Source organism: Hypanus sabinus (genome assembly GCF_030144855.1).
Source record: "Hypanus sabinus isolate sHypSab1 chromosome X2 unlocalized genomic scaffold, sHypSab1.hap1 SUPER_X2_unloc_5, whole genome shotgun sequence".
Taxonomy (NCBI): domain Eukaryota; kingdom Metazoa; phylum Chordata; class Chondrichthyes; order Myliobatiformes; family Dasyatidae; genus Hypanus; species Hypanus sabinus.
Genome location: NW_026779005.1, coordinates 230,736 through 248,298, shown reverse-complemented (window position 1 = coordinate 248,298; position 17,563 = coordinate 230,736). Strand labels below are relative to the sequence as shown.

The 17,563-nt window shown below is 45.1% G+C and overlaps 1 protein-coding gene across 1 annotated transcript; it reads right to left on the bottom strand.

The window, feature by feature from the left end:
- Positions 1-5,374: 5,374 nt before the first annotated feature.
- LOC132385909 (zinc-binding protein A33-like) lies at positions 5,375-12,617 on the bottom strand. Its single transcript, XM_059958147.1, has 6 exons — positions 12,505-12,617; positions 11,722-11,817; positions 11,071-11,304; positions 9,334-9,356; positions 9,128-9,246; positions 5,375-6,140 (listed from the first exon to the last, which is right to left on the bottom strand). The coding sequence occupies exons 1-6, from the start codon at positions 12,535-12,537 to the stop codon at positions 5,587-5,589; spliced, it is 1,059 nt and encodes a 352-aa protein (XP_059814130.1). The 5' UTR covers positions 12,538-12,617; the 3' UTR covers positions 5,375-5,586.
- Positions 12,618-17,563: the final 4,946 nt, after the last annotated feature.

Here is a 17,563-nt window from a genome sequence, read left to right as displayed (position 1 = left end):
GAATTAGGTCATTTGCTCCATCACTTCTGCTCGGCCGTTCCACATTGGCTTATTTATTAACCCTCTCAACCACATCCTCCTGCCTTCTCCCCATAATTTTCAAACATTGACCAGTCAGGAAGTTATCAACCTTTGCCTTAAATACATCGAGTGATGAGTCCTCCGCCGCCGTCTGTGAAGAGAAATTTCATAGATTCATCACACTCTTCATAAATAAATTCCTCCGCATTTTCATTCAAAGGGAATGTCCCTCTATTCTGAACCCCTGTCCTCTGGTCGTAGGCTGCAACACGATAAACGTCCACTCTACATCGACTTTAGGACTTTTTAATATTCAGTAGGTTTCAATTAGCATCCCTCATTCTTCTGAATTCCAGTGAATTCAGGCCAAGTGTGCTCAGACACTCTTCATATAAGCCCTTCATTTCTGAATCAGTATTGTGAACCTCCATTGAATCTTCTCCATCGTTTCCTATATTATGGACCTCAAACTACTTACAATTGTGCACTGATTCTTCATTTTACTAAACTATCTAATTTCTTGTTTCCTGAATTCGACCTGCTCCCCACGCCCCCTTCCTGCCCTCGTATTGTCTGCAAACGTGGCCACTAATGCATCATTCAAATCATTGAGATGCAATATGAAAATAAACGACCCCAATAAAGGATCCAGTGATTTCCCGGCGTAGATGACGTTTAAACTCTTCTCGGGCTTCCAACCGGGTACAGGTATCTATTTCAATCAGCATGCCAATACCAAACTCTGCATCTTTGTCAGGGCATGTCTAATCGGGGCGGCTGAAGGAAATATATATACCATTGGACTAGACATGCCCAGGCATCATCCCCCATGAAGATGGCAGAGTTTGTAATGGACACATCGGTTAAAATTGACACCTTTACCCGGCTGGAAGCAGGAGAATTTATTATCCTGTTAAAAAATTCATCATCATATTCCTTTATCATGTTCCTTTATCTTATTATAGAAGTGATATATTTTTCAGAAGCGCTGACTTTTTTGCCTTACACTTCTTGCCATCGTTCTCAGCTCTTTGTTTAGTTTGCTGAGAATTTGTATGTTTGTTTGTATTCTAAAATAAACTGAAATTTTGAAATTAAGGTCATTCATTATTTTTAACTCCCGGGAGAACTCTAAGCATCAGAAGTTAAACAGTTTCCACAGGAGAAGAAATCAGTCATGATGGCAGGCAGACTGGAAGGGCCAAATGTTCTACTTTTGCTGCTTTATCTCATGGCCCTTCGTTCTATGAACTTGTGCAGCCGGATTTGAGGCTCCATGACGATAGGAGACCATAAGGTGCAGCAGCAGGATTCGGCCATTCGGCTTGTGATGGACAGCGCTCGATAAACACACTCATTACACACAAACATTGCCTTTCTGTTCTGTTGTCATTTGGCTGAAAAAAGCCATAAGAATGGTCAAGACGAAATATGAGGGCAAACTGGCCAATAATATAAATCAGGATACTAAAAGTTTAGTTTTCAGTTACATGAAGAGTGAAAGGGAGGTGAGAGTTGATACTAGACCACTGGAAAATGATGCTGGTGAAGTAGTAATGGGGGACAAAGAAATGGCAGATGAACTTAATGAACAATCTTCACTGCCTTTTCCGGTCAGCACCGCCCCCACTTGTCCCATTTAACCTGTCTCATTACGGGTGGACTTTAGGACCCGGGGGAGCTCAGGACCCGCCGCCCGCAGCTGCTGCTGAAACCCCGGTGTTTCTGTTCGGTTGATGAATGCGGTGAACGAGTTAAAATTAATTGATGGACAATTCTCATCTCCTGTTTATTTCACTCCATAGAACCATAGAACACTGCAGCACAGAACACAGGCCATTTGGCGCTTCGAGTCTTTGCGGAAACTTTATTCCGCTCGTCCCGTTGACCTGAACCCAGTCCGTAACCCTCCAGACCTCTCCCATCCATGTATCTATCCAATTTATTCTTAGAACTTAAGAGTGAGCCCGCATTTACCACGTCAGATGGCAGCTCATTACACACTCCCACCACTGTCTGTGAAGAAGTTCCTCTTAATGTTCCCCTTTCACCCTAAAGCCATGTCCTCTCGTATTTACCATTCCTAATCTAAATGGAAAGAACCTACTCGCATTTACTGTCTATATCCCCCATAATTTTGTACACCTCTATCAAATCTCCCCTCATTCTTCTACGCTTCAAGGAATAAAGTCCTAGCCTGTTCAATCTTTCCCTGTAACTCAACTCCTGAAGACCTGGCAACATCCTAGTAAATCTCTGCACTCTTTCAATCTCTCCAACCTCTCCATGGATACCTCATGTCTGAACTTTCTTAACTAACCTCCCATGTGGGACCTTGTCAAAGGCCTTACTAAAGTTCATGTAGGCAACATCTACTGCCTTTCCTTCACCTACTTTGTTGGTAAGCTCCTGGAAAACCTCTTCAATATTCATTAAGCATGATCTACCATGCACAAAGCCATACTGACTATCCTTAATCAGCCCTTGGCTGTCCAAATACTTGTAAATCCGATCTCTCTGAACATCTTACAATAATTTACATACTACATTGGAGTTCCGAAGAATGAGAAACGATCTTATTGAAACATATAAGATTGTGAAGGGGCTTGATCGGGTGGATGCGGGGAGAATGTTCCCAATGATGGGTGAAACTAGGACTAGGGGGCATAATCTTAAAATAAGGGGATGCCGTTCCAGGACTGAGATGCGGAGAAATTTCTTCACTCAGAGGGTAGTGGGGCTGTGGAATTTACTGCCCCAGAGAGCTGTGGAAGCTACTACACTCAATAAATTCAAAACGGAGATAGACATTTTCCTGGATAAAAATGGCATTAGGGGATACGGTGAGCGAGCAGGTAAGTGGACATGAGGCTAGGTTTAGATCAGCCATGTGATCTCCTGGGCTAGTTTTCGATAGCCTGGATGTGTCGGAGAGGAATTTTCCAAATTTTTTCTCCTCAATTGGCAAATCGTTTTTTTTTTCCCCTGGTGATCACATGGGTTTGGGCGGGATGAATAATAAAATAAAATGGGCGGCATGGTGCCCTGTTGGTTGGCACTGTTGCCTTGTGGAATTCGGTGATAACTAGAGTTAAGATTGGATCAGCTATGATCCTGTTGAATGGCGGAGCAGGCTTGAGGGGCCGATTGGCCTACTCCTGCTCCTATCTCTTATGTTCTTATGTTATGTACTGATGTCAGGCTCACTGGCCTCTAATTACCTGGTTTACTATTGTTTACTATTTAATTGTTTACTATTTACTATTGGAGCCTTTTTTAAACAACGGAATAACAAGAGCTACCCTCCAATCCACTGGCACTGCACCCGTGGCTGAGGACATTTTAAATATTTCTGTCAGGGGCCCTGCAATTACTACTCTAGTCTCTCTCAAGGTCTGAGGAAATATCAAGTCAGGCCCGGGGGATTTATCTACCTTTATGCGCTGTAAGGCAGCAAGCACCTCCTCCTCTTTAATCTACAAATGTTCCTACTGCTTGTTTCCCTTCCTTCCATATACACTGTGCCAGTTTCCTGAGTAAATACTGATGCAAAAAAACTGTTTAAGATCTCCCCCATCTAGTAAGACTCCACACATAGCCGACCACTCTGATCTTCTAGGGGACAAATTTTGTCCCTTACTATCCTTTTATTCTTAATATACTTGGAGAAACCCTTCAGGTTTTCCTTCACATTATCTGCCAAAGCCACCTTATGTCTTCTTTCTTTCCTTCCTGATTTCCTTCTTTAGTATTTTCTTATGTTTTCTATACTCTTTAAGTAACTCATTTGCTCTTTGCTGCCTCTACCTGCTGTACACTTCTCTCTTTTTCTTAACCAGATCGCCAATATCCCTTGAAAACCAAGGTTCCCTATGCCTGTTAACTTTGTCTTTAATCCTGACAGGAAAATACAAACTCTGCACCCTCAAAATTCCACATTTGGAGGCCTTCCACTTACTGAACACATCCACGTCAGGGAAACAAAAAACTTATCCCAATCCACTCTTCCTAGATCTTTTTTTCATTTCCACAAAATTAGCCCTTCTGCTATTTAGAACCTCAACTCGAGGACCAGGCCCATCCTTATCCATAATTAACTTGAATCTGATGATATTATGCTCATTATGAACCCAAAGTGTTCGTCTACACATACTTCTGTCACCTGACCTGTCTGGTTTCCTAATAGGAGATCAAGTATTGCATCCTCTCTCATAGGTACCTCTATATATTGATTTAGAAAACTTTCCTGAAAACATTTCACAAGCTCCAAGCCATCTAGCCCTATTACAGTTTGGGAGTCCCAGTCAATATGTGGAAAGTTTAAATCCCCTATTACAACTTCTTGTTTCTTACATTGGTCTACTATCTTTATACAGATTTGCTCCTCCAATTCTCTCTGACTATTGGGTGGTCTATAATACACTCCTATTAGTGTGGTCACACCTTTCCCGGTCCTCAGCTCCATCCATATGGCTTCTGCAGACAAGCCCTCTGGTCTGTCCTGTCTACGCACAGCTGTGATATTTTCCCTGACTAGTAATGCCACTCGTCCCCCTTTCATCCCTCCCCCTCTATCACGTCTGAAACAACGAATATTTCTATCACGTATAAACCTTAGGTGGGAGGTTATCTTTTTGTATTAATGTATTAAAAATAAATTATAAAATCTACCAACGGAACCTCTTACTAAAGGATTCATATTCAAAATAGTATCCAACAAATCAGATTCTTGCATATATGGAAACTTAGATAATTAGTTTTGTAAAAATGTCTAACCTGAAGATATTGCAGTAACTGTGTATGAGAGAGAGAATATTTGCTAATTAACTCTTCAAAATTCGTCAATCAACCATCACAAAATAAATGAAAATAAAAATAAATAAATCTGCAAAACGAAAAACAGATCCCCTTAATCACTGAAAATTAAACAAGATTGGGAGAGAGAACTTAATATGATCTTTGTTAATGAAGATGGTCAATTATTCTTTGATATGTGCCAATCAGTGTTTAATTCAATTTAAAATTGTTCACTGTTACTATTTAACAAAGGACAGACTATCCAAAATACTTCCTAACATAGACAATTATTGCGATAGGTGTAAAACTGAAGAAGCCACTTTTTCACATATGTTCTTTTCATGTTCTTCATTAAAATCTTTTTTAGAAATCTTTGTTTTCTACAATTTCTAAATTTCTGAAAATTAATTTACAACCTAATGTACAAACCTTTGATTTCTGTTTATCCATGCATGACTTTTATCCTCCTCCACCTCACTATCTACTCTAACAGTGTGGTTCCCTTCCCTCTGCAAATCTTTTTTATCCCCCCCCCCCCCCGAGCAGCACCAGCAAATCTACCCGCAAGGATGTTAGTCCCACTCCAGTTCAGGGGCAAACCGTCCCGTCGGAACAGGCCACACCTTCCCGGGAACAAAGCCCAATTGTCCTGAAACATGAAGCCCTCTCCCCTGCACCATCTCCTTAGCCACGTATTTAGCTGCATTCCCCGCACATTTATATTTACAGGGTCTTTACTCCTGACGCCGGTCCCAGGACCCGACCTGTTTACAGACCCGGAGCGGAACCGGAGCAGATTCTCAGCCACTGGTTTACATTCCCAGTCCGGAAGAAAGGATAAAGTTTCCCCGTGAATTTATTCCCAGTGAAGGTGTGGAGATGGGACTTGGTCTCCGCGTTGTAAAATGAAACTGTCCTGGACTCGTAACTGAGATAAACTCCCACCCTCCCGGGGATGGGACCGGCAGCGAGACGGGACTCGGGGGAGGGGGAACCACCGAACACGTCATAATCCCGATGTAACACGTCACCAAACCGCCCGATGACCCAGAATCCGGTCTCCGGACTCAGTCTGCACCATCTCTTCCTCTCCACAGATTCTGCGGCGACCCCCAGACACCAGACACGAATCCCCGTCACCTCCACCTCCCAGTAATGTCTCCCCGATGTGAATCCCTCCGATCCCAGCACACAAGCCCGGTCTGTGAATCTCTTCCCTGTGTCAGGGAGATCCCTCCAGGTCCGGGTCAATCTCACACTCTTCCGATCCTCAGACACCTCGAGCCACGGATGCGCCGTTTCCACTTCCAGGGTGACAGAGACTGAGGGTAGAAGCAGAGAATTAGAGAGTACCCGGGGATCGGGGGGAGACTCCGGCAGAGCGGCCCCGGGGATCATGGGGAGACTCGGGCAGCTCGGCCCCGGGGATCGGGGGGAGGGTGGGGGAGACTCGGACAGCGCGGCCCCGGGGATCGGGGGGGGGGGGAGACTCGGGTAGAGCGGCCCCGGGGATCGGGGGGGGGGGGGGGGGAGACTCGGGCAGCGGGGCCCTGGGGGTCGGGTGGCCGATAAGAACCTTTCCCGCGGTTTGACCTGCCCAAAGCGGATGGACAACTAATGTTTCCTCAAGAGTTTTGCGCTGGACAGCGGACATCCTCACTCTCTCCAGCCTGTTGACCCTTGAAAGAATTTCACGTTTCCCTGAGATCTCCTCTCCTTCTAAGCAGGGAACAGAGAACATAGAACAGTACAGCACAGGAACAGGCCCATCATTCAATGTTCACATTCATTTGTGAGTGTGAAGTGGAGGGTTCGAGACTAAAGGAGGTGATAATGGGAACCAGTAAGAGAGATGAATGACAGATTAAACTAGAACTGGGGGGGGGGTAGTGGTGGAAAGCCTACGGGTGAGCTGTGTGTGTAGACCTAATGAGAAGGTGGAGGGGGCAAAGATGGGAGATGAGGATCCCTTTGTCCCCTTTTCCAACAACCCCATCACCTGCAGCCCCTCATTAGGACAGGGGATGTATTTGCAGGGACCCTTAAGCCACTCAGGTCCTGATGAAGGTTTTCAGTCTGAACCGTCGGGACTGTTTACTCTTTTCCATAGAAACTTCCCGGCCTGCTTTTCCCCCAACAATTTGTGTGTTTTACTCTGCTTCAAATATACTCAATTATTTGGCCTCCACAGCTGCCTGTGGCAGATTCACTATCCTGTGGATAAAGGAATTCCTTATCATCTCTGTCCTAAATGGACATCCCTATAGTCGGAGGCTGTGCTTACCGTTCTCGACCCACCCACATCCTCCCAACATCAACTCTCTCCAGACAGGTGTCAGAGAGATCTGGCGAGACCCTTCATCAGGACCTGTGTAGCTTGGATTACCAGCATCTGCAGATTTTCTCCTGTTTGATTCTTAAAGCAGAAGTTGATAAGTAAACATCTTGATTAGTCAGAGTCTCAAAAGTTATGGGGAGGAGGCGGGAGAATAGGGGTGAGGGGGATAGTAAATTAGCCATTCTTCAAAACTCCAGTGAGTACAGGCCCAGAACCATCAAACACTCGTCATATGTAAACTCTTTCATTCCCAGAATCAGTCTTGTGAACCTCCTGGACGCTCTCCAATGCCAGCACATCTTTTCCAATAGAAGGGACCCAAAACTGCTCACAATACTCCAAGTGTGGTCTGAACAATGTCTTATAAAACCTCAGAAACCTCATGCATTTTCCAACATTATATATCATTTGCCACTTTGCTTCCCTTTCTCCTCATTCAAGTCCTTGTCCAGCCTAACTGTTTGCTCAACACTACCGGCCCCGGTAGGAATTGAGGATTGAAGGACGTCCTTTTAGAACTGAGATGCAGAGAAATTGTGTGTGGAAAATCTGTGGAATTTGTTGTCACAAGTGGATGTGGAGGCCAAGTCATATTTAGGTTCTTGATTAGCCAGGGCATCAAAGGGTATAGGGTGAAAGCAGGGGAGTGGGGATGACTGAAAGAATTGGATCAGCACATGCCTGAATGGTGGAGCAGACTCGATAGGCCGAATGGCCTATTTCTGCTCCTATGGTTTATTCCATCAGCTAGATCATGATATACAGCATAAAATGAAGGTGTCCTAAAAATGACCCCTGTGGAACACGAGTTACTGGCAGCCAACCAGAAAAGGATCACTTTACTCTCATTCGCTGTTTCCTCAGTTTCATCATTCATCAGCCAATGTTCTAACCATGCCTGTAACTTTCCTGTATTACCATGGTCACTTAACTTGGTTCTGAGATTCCAAAAATATACATCCACTGCATGCCCTTTGTCTATCCTACATTTAATCTCTTCAAAAAATTCCAACAGGTTTGTCAGGCAGGATATTCCCTAACGATGCCATGCTGACTTGTCCTATCTTGTCCAGTGTCACCAAGTATTCCATAACCTCACACTTAACAAAATGACTCCAATTTCTTCCAACCACAGAGGCGAGGCTAACTGGTCAATAATTTCCTTTCTGCTGCCTTCCTCCTTACTTAGATTTAAGTGACATTTGCCATTTTCCAGTCCTCTGGCACCATGCCAGGGTCCAATGATTTTTGAAAGATCATTTGAAATGCCTCTACAATGTCTACCACAACCTCTTTCAGAGCACTAGGGTGCAGTTCATCTGTTCCGCGTGACTTATGTACCTTTAGGTCTTTCATCTTTTTGAGCACCTTCTCCCTTGTAACAGTAACTGCACTCACTTCTCTTCCCTCGAACCCTTCAACACCGGGCACAGTGCTAGTGTCCTCCACGGAGAAGACTGGTGCAAAATATTTAGTTTATCTGCCATCTCTTTATCCCGCGTTACTATATATCCGGCCTCATTTTCTAGCGGCCCTATATCCACTCTCATCTCTGTTTTATTTGTTTACAAAACTTGAAAAACTATTTGATATTGTTTGCCAGCTTGTTTTAAAAAGACAAGTGTGTATAAAGGGCCTGAAAGATCATCAGAGACCAGAGTCACTCCAGCCACAAACTGTACCAGTTGCTACCATCTGGGAGACGGTACCGCAGCATAAAAGCCAGGAGCAACAGGCTCCGGGACAGCTTCTTCAACCAGGCCATCAGACTGATTAACTCGTGCTGAGACAACTGTATTTCTGTTATATTGACTGGCATGTTGTGTGACAGTGATGGCTCCCGGTTGGTGGGGTTGATGTGGAATAAACTTCAAGTTCCCTTCAGCCCAGTATTGAAGACAATCTTTGCCTCAAATTATAACTTAATTGTGTCTCATAAACAAGGAAAAAATGAATCTTTGTAAGTTTTACCTCGGTTAATAGCAACAAGTGTTTCTCTCAGCACTGTGTTCAACAAATAGGGATGATAGAATTTTTCAACCGGCAGGGTCTCATCTCTCACTGACAATTCCTGGACATCATCACTGATTCTGTAAATATTAAACTGCTGGTGATAAACTGGAATTTTGAACTATTTTACAAATCCATACAGGGTTTCAGTAAAGAGTATGTCCTACCTCCTGTTTTGTCGAACCTCCTCCTGAAATAAATAAGAACACAAATTTGATTCTACTTGGACTTACTGTCCACATCCTGAATTTCATCCAAATCATTACAAGGTGTTGAAAATTGCCACTCCCACAGTCACAAACCAGCAATACCGAACCATGGGGTAAATTACAGGGAATGTTTCTGAAAGTTAGACCATTACTGAGAGGATGAAACTTACAGGAAAGACAAGACAGGCTGTGCATTTTCATCTGGATACGACATCAGAACGATAAAATGCAACAATTTAAGGTGAGCGATGGATTTGATCTTGGGCAGGTGGAGAAAGTACTTCATTTATGGCTAACAGGCGAGAACACAATATTAAGGTGCTTGGAAGTAGTGTCGAGGAGATGTCAGGGGGTAAGTGTTTTGGAATGGGTGGAATGAGCTGCCGGCAACGAAGGTGGAAGCGGATGAGATAGGGTCTTTCAGGATTCTCCCACACAGGTACATGGATCTTAGAAAAATAGAGAGCTATGAGTAACTGGAGGTAATTTCTAAAGTGAGTACATGTTTGGCACAGCATTGTGTGCCAAAGAGACTGTATTGTACTGTAGGTTTTCTTTGTTTCTATGTTCCTATTTATGGGGAGACATTCAGTCAAAGATAAAATGCCAGGAGGTTTTTAATAAATCCCACAAGAAATTTAGTGAAGAGAATGTGAAACTCAGGGCCACAGAAGTGGTAAAAGTGGAACAGCAGAGATTGAATGTAATGGGGAGGCTGGATAAGCACGTGAGGGACCAGGGAGTTCGGGGTACTGTTGCTGGTTGTGGTGAGTAGGTGTTAGGAGGATGGTGGCAGAGGGGAAATTGACAGAAGATGGACCGAATGGCCTGCTCGTGACGGAGAATGGGTCACAATCCCATGTAAAACTTATCCGACAAAATAGAGACAGTGAGAGTTTCCGTAATCTGATGGAAACCGGATATGGAGGATAAGTTTGATGTGTGGGTCACATTCTTTGTTCTCACGGATTGACAGAGAGACCCTCACACCCACCGCACCAGACACACTCACAGCCTGTGACTGCAACTGGGTGTTAATGGGAGTTTTAGAGGATATTTAATGTGGTAATTAAGGACACAATCAGTAGCTCTGTGTTATGATCAGAGTAAATCATTTCAGAAAAGATTACATTTTGTCCTGGGATGTACAGAAGCTGTGGAAGTCCAGTTTTGGGCAACAGCAACCCTGAATAGTTGCATCAATAGTCTGTGAAAAAAAGTTTACTGCCATTTGTAAATGCTGTGCAGGAGCAACACATCTGTTTTCTATCGCATTGTATTCTGCGTTACGTGTTTATTATGATAACCAGTCACGTGAGTGGGGACGTGGTAAAAGCGAAGGGAATAAGTTACGTATTCCTACTTTGTTCTGGGGTGTTTTGAGCCTGGGACAGGCAGATGCCATATCTTTTGTTGAACGATTCATTGCAGCTTAATTTATGATTAATTATGCAGAAAATTCATTACTTAAATATTGTCTGTTGCTGATAAAGAATCGAATATCTATCTCCGACATTTTAGAATGTCATTAACGGAGTGATTGGAGGTTCGTCATGCAAGGAGAACACTTTGTGTGAGGACACCAGCAGCGGCAATTGATTTGTTGGAATTAGCCTCTGTGCTGTGTTTAGTTCAAATATACCGCTGTTCATTTAGTTCAATTTGACAGAAATCAATTGAAATGTTATCCCTCACCTTGAGAAATAATGCACCATCTTTCTGATCCATCTGTTGCTTAAAGTTTGATATTTCCTCCTGAATAATCCTTATATTCTCTTGAATCTCCCGAAGATTTTTCTCCATTAGGTTGAGAATCCTCTTCTCTTCTTCCCTGAGATCCCTGAGTAAGCTCTGCTCTTTCTCAGTGATAGTCTGGCGCAGTTCAGCAAACTGGGATGTGATGTGGGACTGAACGCTGTGTGACTGTTTCTGTCGAATGAAAGGTGAAGATTAGTTTACTGCATTGCTGTGTTCTATTTCCTTATGACATTAAGGTGACCATTCGGTCCATTGGGGTCCCTACTACTTTAGAGACATTCCCGTCAACCCCATTCCCTCACGCCTTCCTGAAACCTATTCTCCCACATTGACCGATTAACTCCCATCTGATTCACATACACCCTCTCCCACCTTCACAGGGTTAATTATAATTAACCATTCATCCAGCATGTCCTTGGGATGTGTCTGAAACTGTCATGGCCACAGGGAGAGCATGCAAACTCAACACAGACAGCAGCAGAGGTCAGGATCGAACCCAGGTCACTGGAGCTGCGATACTCTGCTATTCTGCATTAAATGGAGCAAAACTCGACAGTAATATCAGAAATTCCGCTCAGGAAGCCTCACCCGAACTCCGGAAATCTTCTCTTTCTGTTGCTGCTCCTTTTCCTGGAAGTCTGATTTCTTTTTTGTGAGAGAGTCTAAGGAAGATTTTAGCTGATCCTGGAAGTCAGAGAATGAAGGAAATAGAAACAAAGATGCATCAAAAGAAACAGGTGATCTAACCCGATTATCGCACAAAATGCCGGAGGAACTCAGTGAGTCAGGCAGCATCTATTCAGGGGAAATAAACAGTCGGTGTTTCGGGATAAGAACCTTCATTAGGACTGGGAAGGAATGGGACAGAAGCCAGAATAAAAAGGTTGGGGATGAGAACCAGCTGACAGGTGACGGGTGAGACAACGTGAGGGGGAACGTGGGGGAGAGTGATGAAGTGAGAAGCTGAGAGGGGACAGGTGGGAAGAGGTAAAGAGCTGAACGAGGATTCTGATACGAGAGGGCAATCGACCATGGAAGAAACACGTGGAATTGGGACTGTTTGGAGCCCTGAATGGTGACGAGGGAGGAGGTTAGGAGTGAGGTGTAGCACTTGTCCCGCTTGCAGGTGTCAGTGCCAGGAGGGAGATCAGTCGGGAGGTGAGAGTGGATAAGGGCGACACAGTACGGGGAGCGATTCCTACAGAGAGTGGAGAGTTGTGTGGTGTGGGATGGGCTGCTGGAGGGATAGATGGTAGAAGCTCGTTGCAGATGGCGGAAGTTGCAGAGAATGATCAGTTCATTTTGGAGGCTCGTGTGATGGTATGTATGTATCAGAAAATGCGTTGAGTATCAAACTAACGTTAGTTTTACCTTGTAGATTTTAACAGCTTCTTTAATCGGCATGAAACGGTGTTCTCTGTGTTCCTGCGTGTCTCCACTTATCACACAGATAAGTGTCTTTTCCGTTTCACAAAACAGCTTCAGTTCTTCCTCATGTTCCTCGCAGTGAAGTTTACTTTCCTTCCCTTTCGGATTCAGGTTTAGATTTCGAGCTTTTTCAGCCAGATTTGCTAAGGCCCGATTCACCCTGAGGGTGCGGTCAGCAAACACCTCTCTGCATTCCGGGCAGGAGTTTCTCTCCTCCCTTTCCCAACAACGTGTGATACAACAGCGACAGAAGTTGTGTCCACACTCCAGTATAACCGGATCGGTGAAGAAATCCAGGCAAACGGGACAAATTACCTCCTCGGTCCAACTCTCGACCGGTCCTTTCGAAGCCATAACTCTCGCCACTTCCTGATTCAGAATGCTTTCACTTTCGGGGAGCTGCTGATCCCCTGCAGTACCGCGATTGTCCACTACGCGCGCTGCAGACTCGGGGAATGAACATTCTGCTGCTGGATGTGTTCAATGGGAAGTAATAGTGGTAATTTCCATCGCAGGGTGGGATCAGCAACACGTTAAACAGATCAGAACAGAAATGAAAACTCGGCCTTGGGCTGCCTAAGCCCGGCTGCGAAATAATCGGCGTTGGGTCTGGGGTTTGCAACATCGTCCCAAAAAGTGGCAGTGCACAGAAATATCAAATGAACCTCCAAAGGCCTCATCCCCGGGATCGAAAGGACCTTCCCCTGGAAGACGATTGAAGCAGTGCGGAGAAAGGAGAAGTCACAGGGCCGGTAAACGTCGCCCTGGACAGGGGACTCTGACGAGCTGCTGTTGACGGCCTGTGTCCCGGTAGGCGTGATGAGCTGAAGAAGCAGAACAGAAATGAAGCCGGAGAGAAGAGCCTGGTTCAGTCTGAGGCCGGACTGAAAGGGACAAGTTCTGTAAAGAGAGGCACAAGGGACTGCAGATGCTGGAATCTCGAGTAAGAAACTCCAGGGACTGAGTGGGTCAGGCAGCATCTGTGCAGAGAAATGTAAAATTGACTTTCAGGTCGAGATCCTTCAGCTCGACTGTCGCAAACCGAAATCTTGATCACCATTTCCCTCAGATGTTGCCTGACCCGTTGAGTTCCTCCAGCAGCTCGGTTTTTAAATTTTCTTCTCTCGCGGTGTAAAGAGAGTCAGACTGGGGTGTAAAACCGGGGTTAAGTAACTATTTAAAATAACTATTAAATTAGTTCATGCCATGAAAGTGGGGATGTCGAGAGCATATTGTGTTTTGACAAGACAGATGCTGTGTCTGCAGGGGAAAGTATAGCACTTGACATGCCACGTCACAGGGTGGAAAAGATTATTTTGGTCGGTGAAGTCCTGAAGAAACTTTCTGACTTTACCCATGTCTGTCCCAGCTCCAGTGAAAGGCCAGTTTCCACAAATCTGGACAAGGCACAAATGCTGATGTGGTTCCAGAGGACTGGAAGATTGCAAATGTCACTCCACTATTTAAGAAGTGGGTAACGAAGCAAAAAGGAAAATACAGACCTGTTTGCTTGACATCGGTGGTTGGGAAGTTTCTGGAGTCAATTGTCAAGGATGAGGTTACAGAGAACCTGGAGGCATATGACAAGATAGGCAGAACATAGCTTGGTTTCCTTAAAGGAAAATCCTGCCTGACAAACTAGTGCAATTACTTGAGGTAGACAGGTAGGCTAGACAAGGGAGATTCAGTGGATGTTGTGTATTTGGATTTTCAGAAGGCCTTTGACAAGGTGTTGCATATGAGGCTGCTAAACATGATAAAAGCCCATGGAATTACGGGAAAGTTACATACATGGATAGAGCGTTGGCTGATTGGCAGGAAACAGAGAGTGGGGATAAAGGATCCTATTCTGGTTGTCTGCCAGTTACCAGTGGTGTTCCACAGGGGTCCGTGTTGGGGCCGCTTCTTTTTACGTTGTATATCAACGATTTGGATTATGGAATAGATGGCTTTGTGGCTAAGTTTGCTGATGATACAAAGATAGGTGGAGGGGACGGTAGTGCTGAGGAAGCAGAGAGTCTGCAGAGAGACTTGGATGTTGAGTCGGTTGTGAAGAAGGCGAATGCAATGTTGGCATTCATTTCTAGAGGAATAGATAGAGTATAAGAGCAGGGATGTGATGTTGAGGCTGTATAAGGAACTGGTAAGACCTCACTTGGAATAATGTGTGCAATATTTAAGAAAGGATGTTCTGACATTGGAGAGGGTTCAGAGCAGATTCACTTAGAATGATTCCGGGAATGAGAGGGTTAACATGTGAGGAACGTTTGACCGCTCTTGGACTGTACTCCTTGGAGCTCAGAAGAATGAGAGGGGACCTCACGGAATAATTTCGAATGTTGAAAGGCATTGGCAGAGTGGATGTGGCAAAGTTGTTTCCCATGGTGGTAGAGTTTAGTACGAGAGAACATAACTTGAGGATTGAAGGGCGCCCATTCAGAAGTGAGATGCAAAGAATTTTTAGCCAATGGGTGGTGAATCTGTGGAATTTGTTGCAATGGGCGGCAGTGGCGGCCAAATCACCGGGTGTATTTAAGGCAGAGATTGATATGTCTCTCGGTAGCCAGGCCATCAAAGGTTATGGTGAGAGGGCTGGGGACTGGGACTAAAGGGGAGATTGGAACAGTTCATGATAAAATGGCGGAGCAGACATGATGGGCCGAATGGCCGAATTCAGCTCCTTTGTCTTATGTCTTGTCTTATGGATTGAGATGAGGAGAAATTTCCTCACCAGCGCAGCGAATCTTTGGAATTTCCTCCACAGGGTTTCCAAATTTAATAGACATATTCTGGGGCTCTGCGCTGATGGGGACATTGCGGTAAAGTGGTGCTGATGTCAAAGGTCAGACATGGAGCGGGTTCAGATGAATCTCACAAGGATGATTCCAGGTATGATACGAAGAGCGTTTGATGGCTCTGGGTCTGTACTCGGTTGCATTGAGAAGGGTGAGGGAAATCTGATTAAATACTTTCTGAATATTAAAAGTTAGAGTAGATGTGGAAGGGATATTACCCATGGTGTGAGAGTCTCGGACAAGAGGCACAGCCTAAGGATAGGGGAGCCGCCCTTTCAAATCTGAGAATCGGAGAAATGTCTTCAGACAAAGCGAGATGAATTGTGGAATTTGTAGCCACATGCAGCTGTGGAGGCCAGGTCGTTGGGCGTCATTAATGCGGAGATTGATAGGTTCTTGATTGGACATGACAGCAAAGGCTACGGGGAGAAGCCGGGAACTGGGGGTGAGGAGCGAAAAAGGATCATCCCTGATCGAATGGTGTAGCAGACTCGATGGGCCAGGCGGCTTAATTCTGCTCCTGTGTCTTATGGTTTTATGTTCTGAGGCAGAACAGGCGCAAGGGGCCGAGTAGCCACAGCTCCTCCTGTTTCTTTCTTTATAAAACACGAGTTTCCCTTTGCGCCTTGTTCTCCCTTGGTCTTCAGCCGGTGGATTGTACAGGGGAGATGTGCGAGCTCCGGAGATCCACCGGCAGCCGCTGCCGTCATTTCATGTCTCGTTATTTATCGCTATCTCTTCATATTTGCATTTGCACAGTTTGTTGTTATCTGCACTCCGGCTGGTCTTTCACTGATCCAGTTATAGTTACGATTCTGTAGATTTTCTCTGTATGTCCGCAGCAAAATGCTTCTCGGATTGTATGTGGTGATTTATCCGTACTCTGAATAAAATTGACTCTGAAGTTTGAGTTTCGGGGAAATTACTTCGATTCCGAGAACAAACTGTGACTGACATCTCCATTTCCCGGTAGCAGCCTGTCAGACACACTTACAGCCAATCAGCGGTACCGCTGGGAGAGTCTTGCTCCTATTGGCTGAGTGCCAGTGGGCGGGATGGTGAATGTTTGGAGCGTTCTGAGGTTTGGAGCTGAAAGCGAGTGGACCCGGGGTGAGGCCGGAGATTGGGAGCTACACTTCGGGTAAAGGCTGCAACACCGGCCGGGTGAATCCTTCGCATGGCAGAGATTCCGTCAGATGTTTCAGCTGCACGGAGGGTGCCCGGTCTTTCCCCGTCGAGGATCGGGGCCTGTTGTAAGGTGAAAAGGTAAATTCCTGCTTTCGAAAATAAGAAACAACAGCAGTCATGGCCATTCGGCCCTTTACCCTTGTTTTGCCTTTCGCTCCGATCATGGCTGATCTTTGACTTCAGCGAAACTTCCTTGCAACGTTCCCATCTTCGCTCAGCCCTTCAATATTTCTTGTGAATTTAGAAACCTTGTGGGGAAACAATCCAAAGATTTGCCGCACTCCTCATCTGAGTCCTGTCAGATGACATCGGATTCTGAGTCTGTGACCTTATTCAACACCCAGTGAGGAAACACGCCATTCCTGCCCCACCCTGTCAATACCCTGTGAGACTGTGTCTGTCTCAGTCAGACCACCTCTTATTTCTCTAATTTTGAGACAGGCCCAGTCAGGGTAATCCCTCTGAGGACACTACCTCACCCCCCAGATCAATCTCTGAAACCTTCTCTTCATCCCTTCATCCCACAGCCTGACTCCGGGAGGGAGACCAGACCTTTGCACAGTGTTCCATGTACGCTCTCACCAGGACCCCAGATACCTTCAGAGGAGATCTTTATTCTTCTATTCAAACCTTCCTTCCCATTCAATGCTCTTCATTTAATATCGAACTGAAACAGTGAACAGACACAACACAGCCTCAGCCATGAATTTAAAGGGCAGGTATTGCAACAGTTTGAGCATCATACCGGGGGCTACGGAGCAAGCAGGGTGTCACAAAGGGAGGAGTGTGGGGGTGTTGTATGTTTGAGCCCAGCTGTGTGTTTGTGTATCAGAATCAGGTTTAATATCTCCGGCATCTGTCGTGAAATTTGTTGTTTTGAGACGGCAGTACATTGCAATACATAGAATAAAAAGTATAAATCACAATAAGTATTATAAAAGTAAAAGTAAAACGTAGTGCAAAACCGGAGGGAAAATACTGAGGAAATGTTCTTGAGTTCATTGTCCATTCAGAAATCT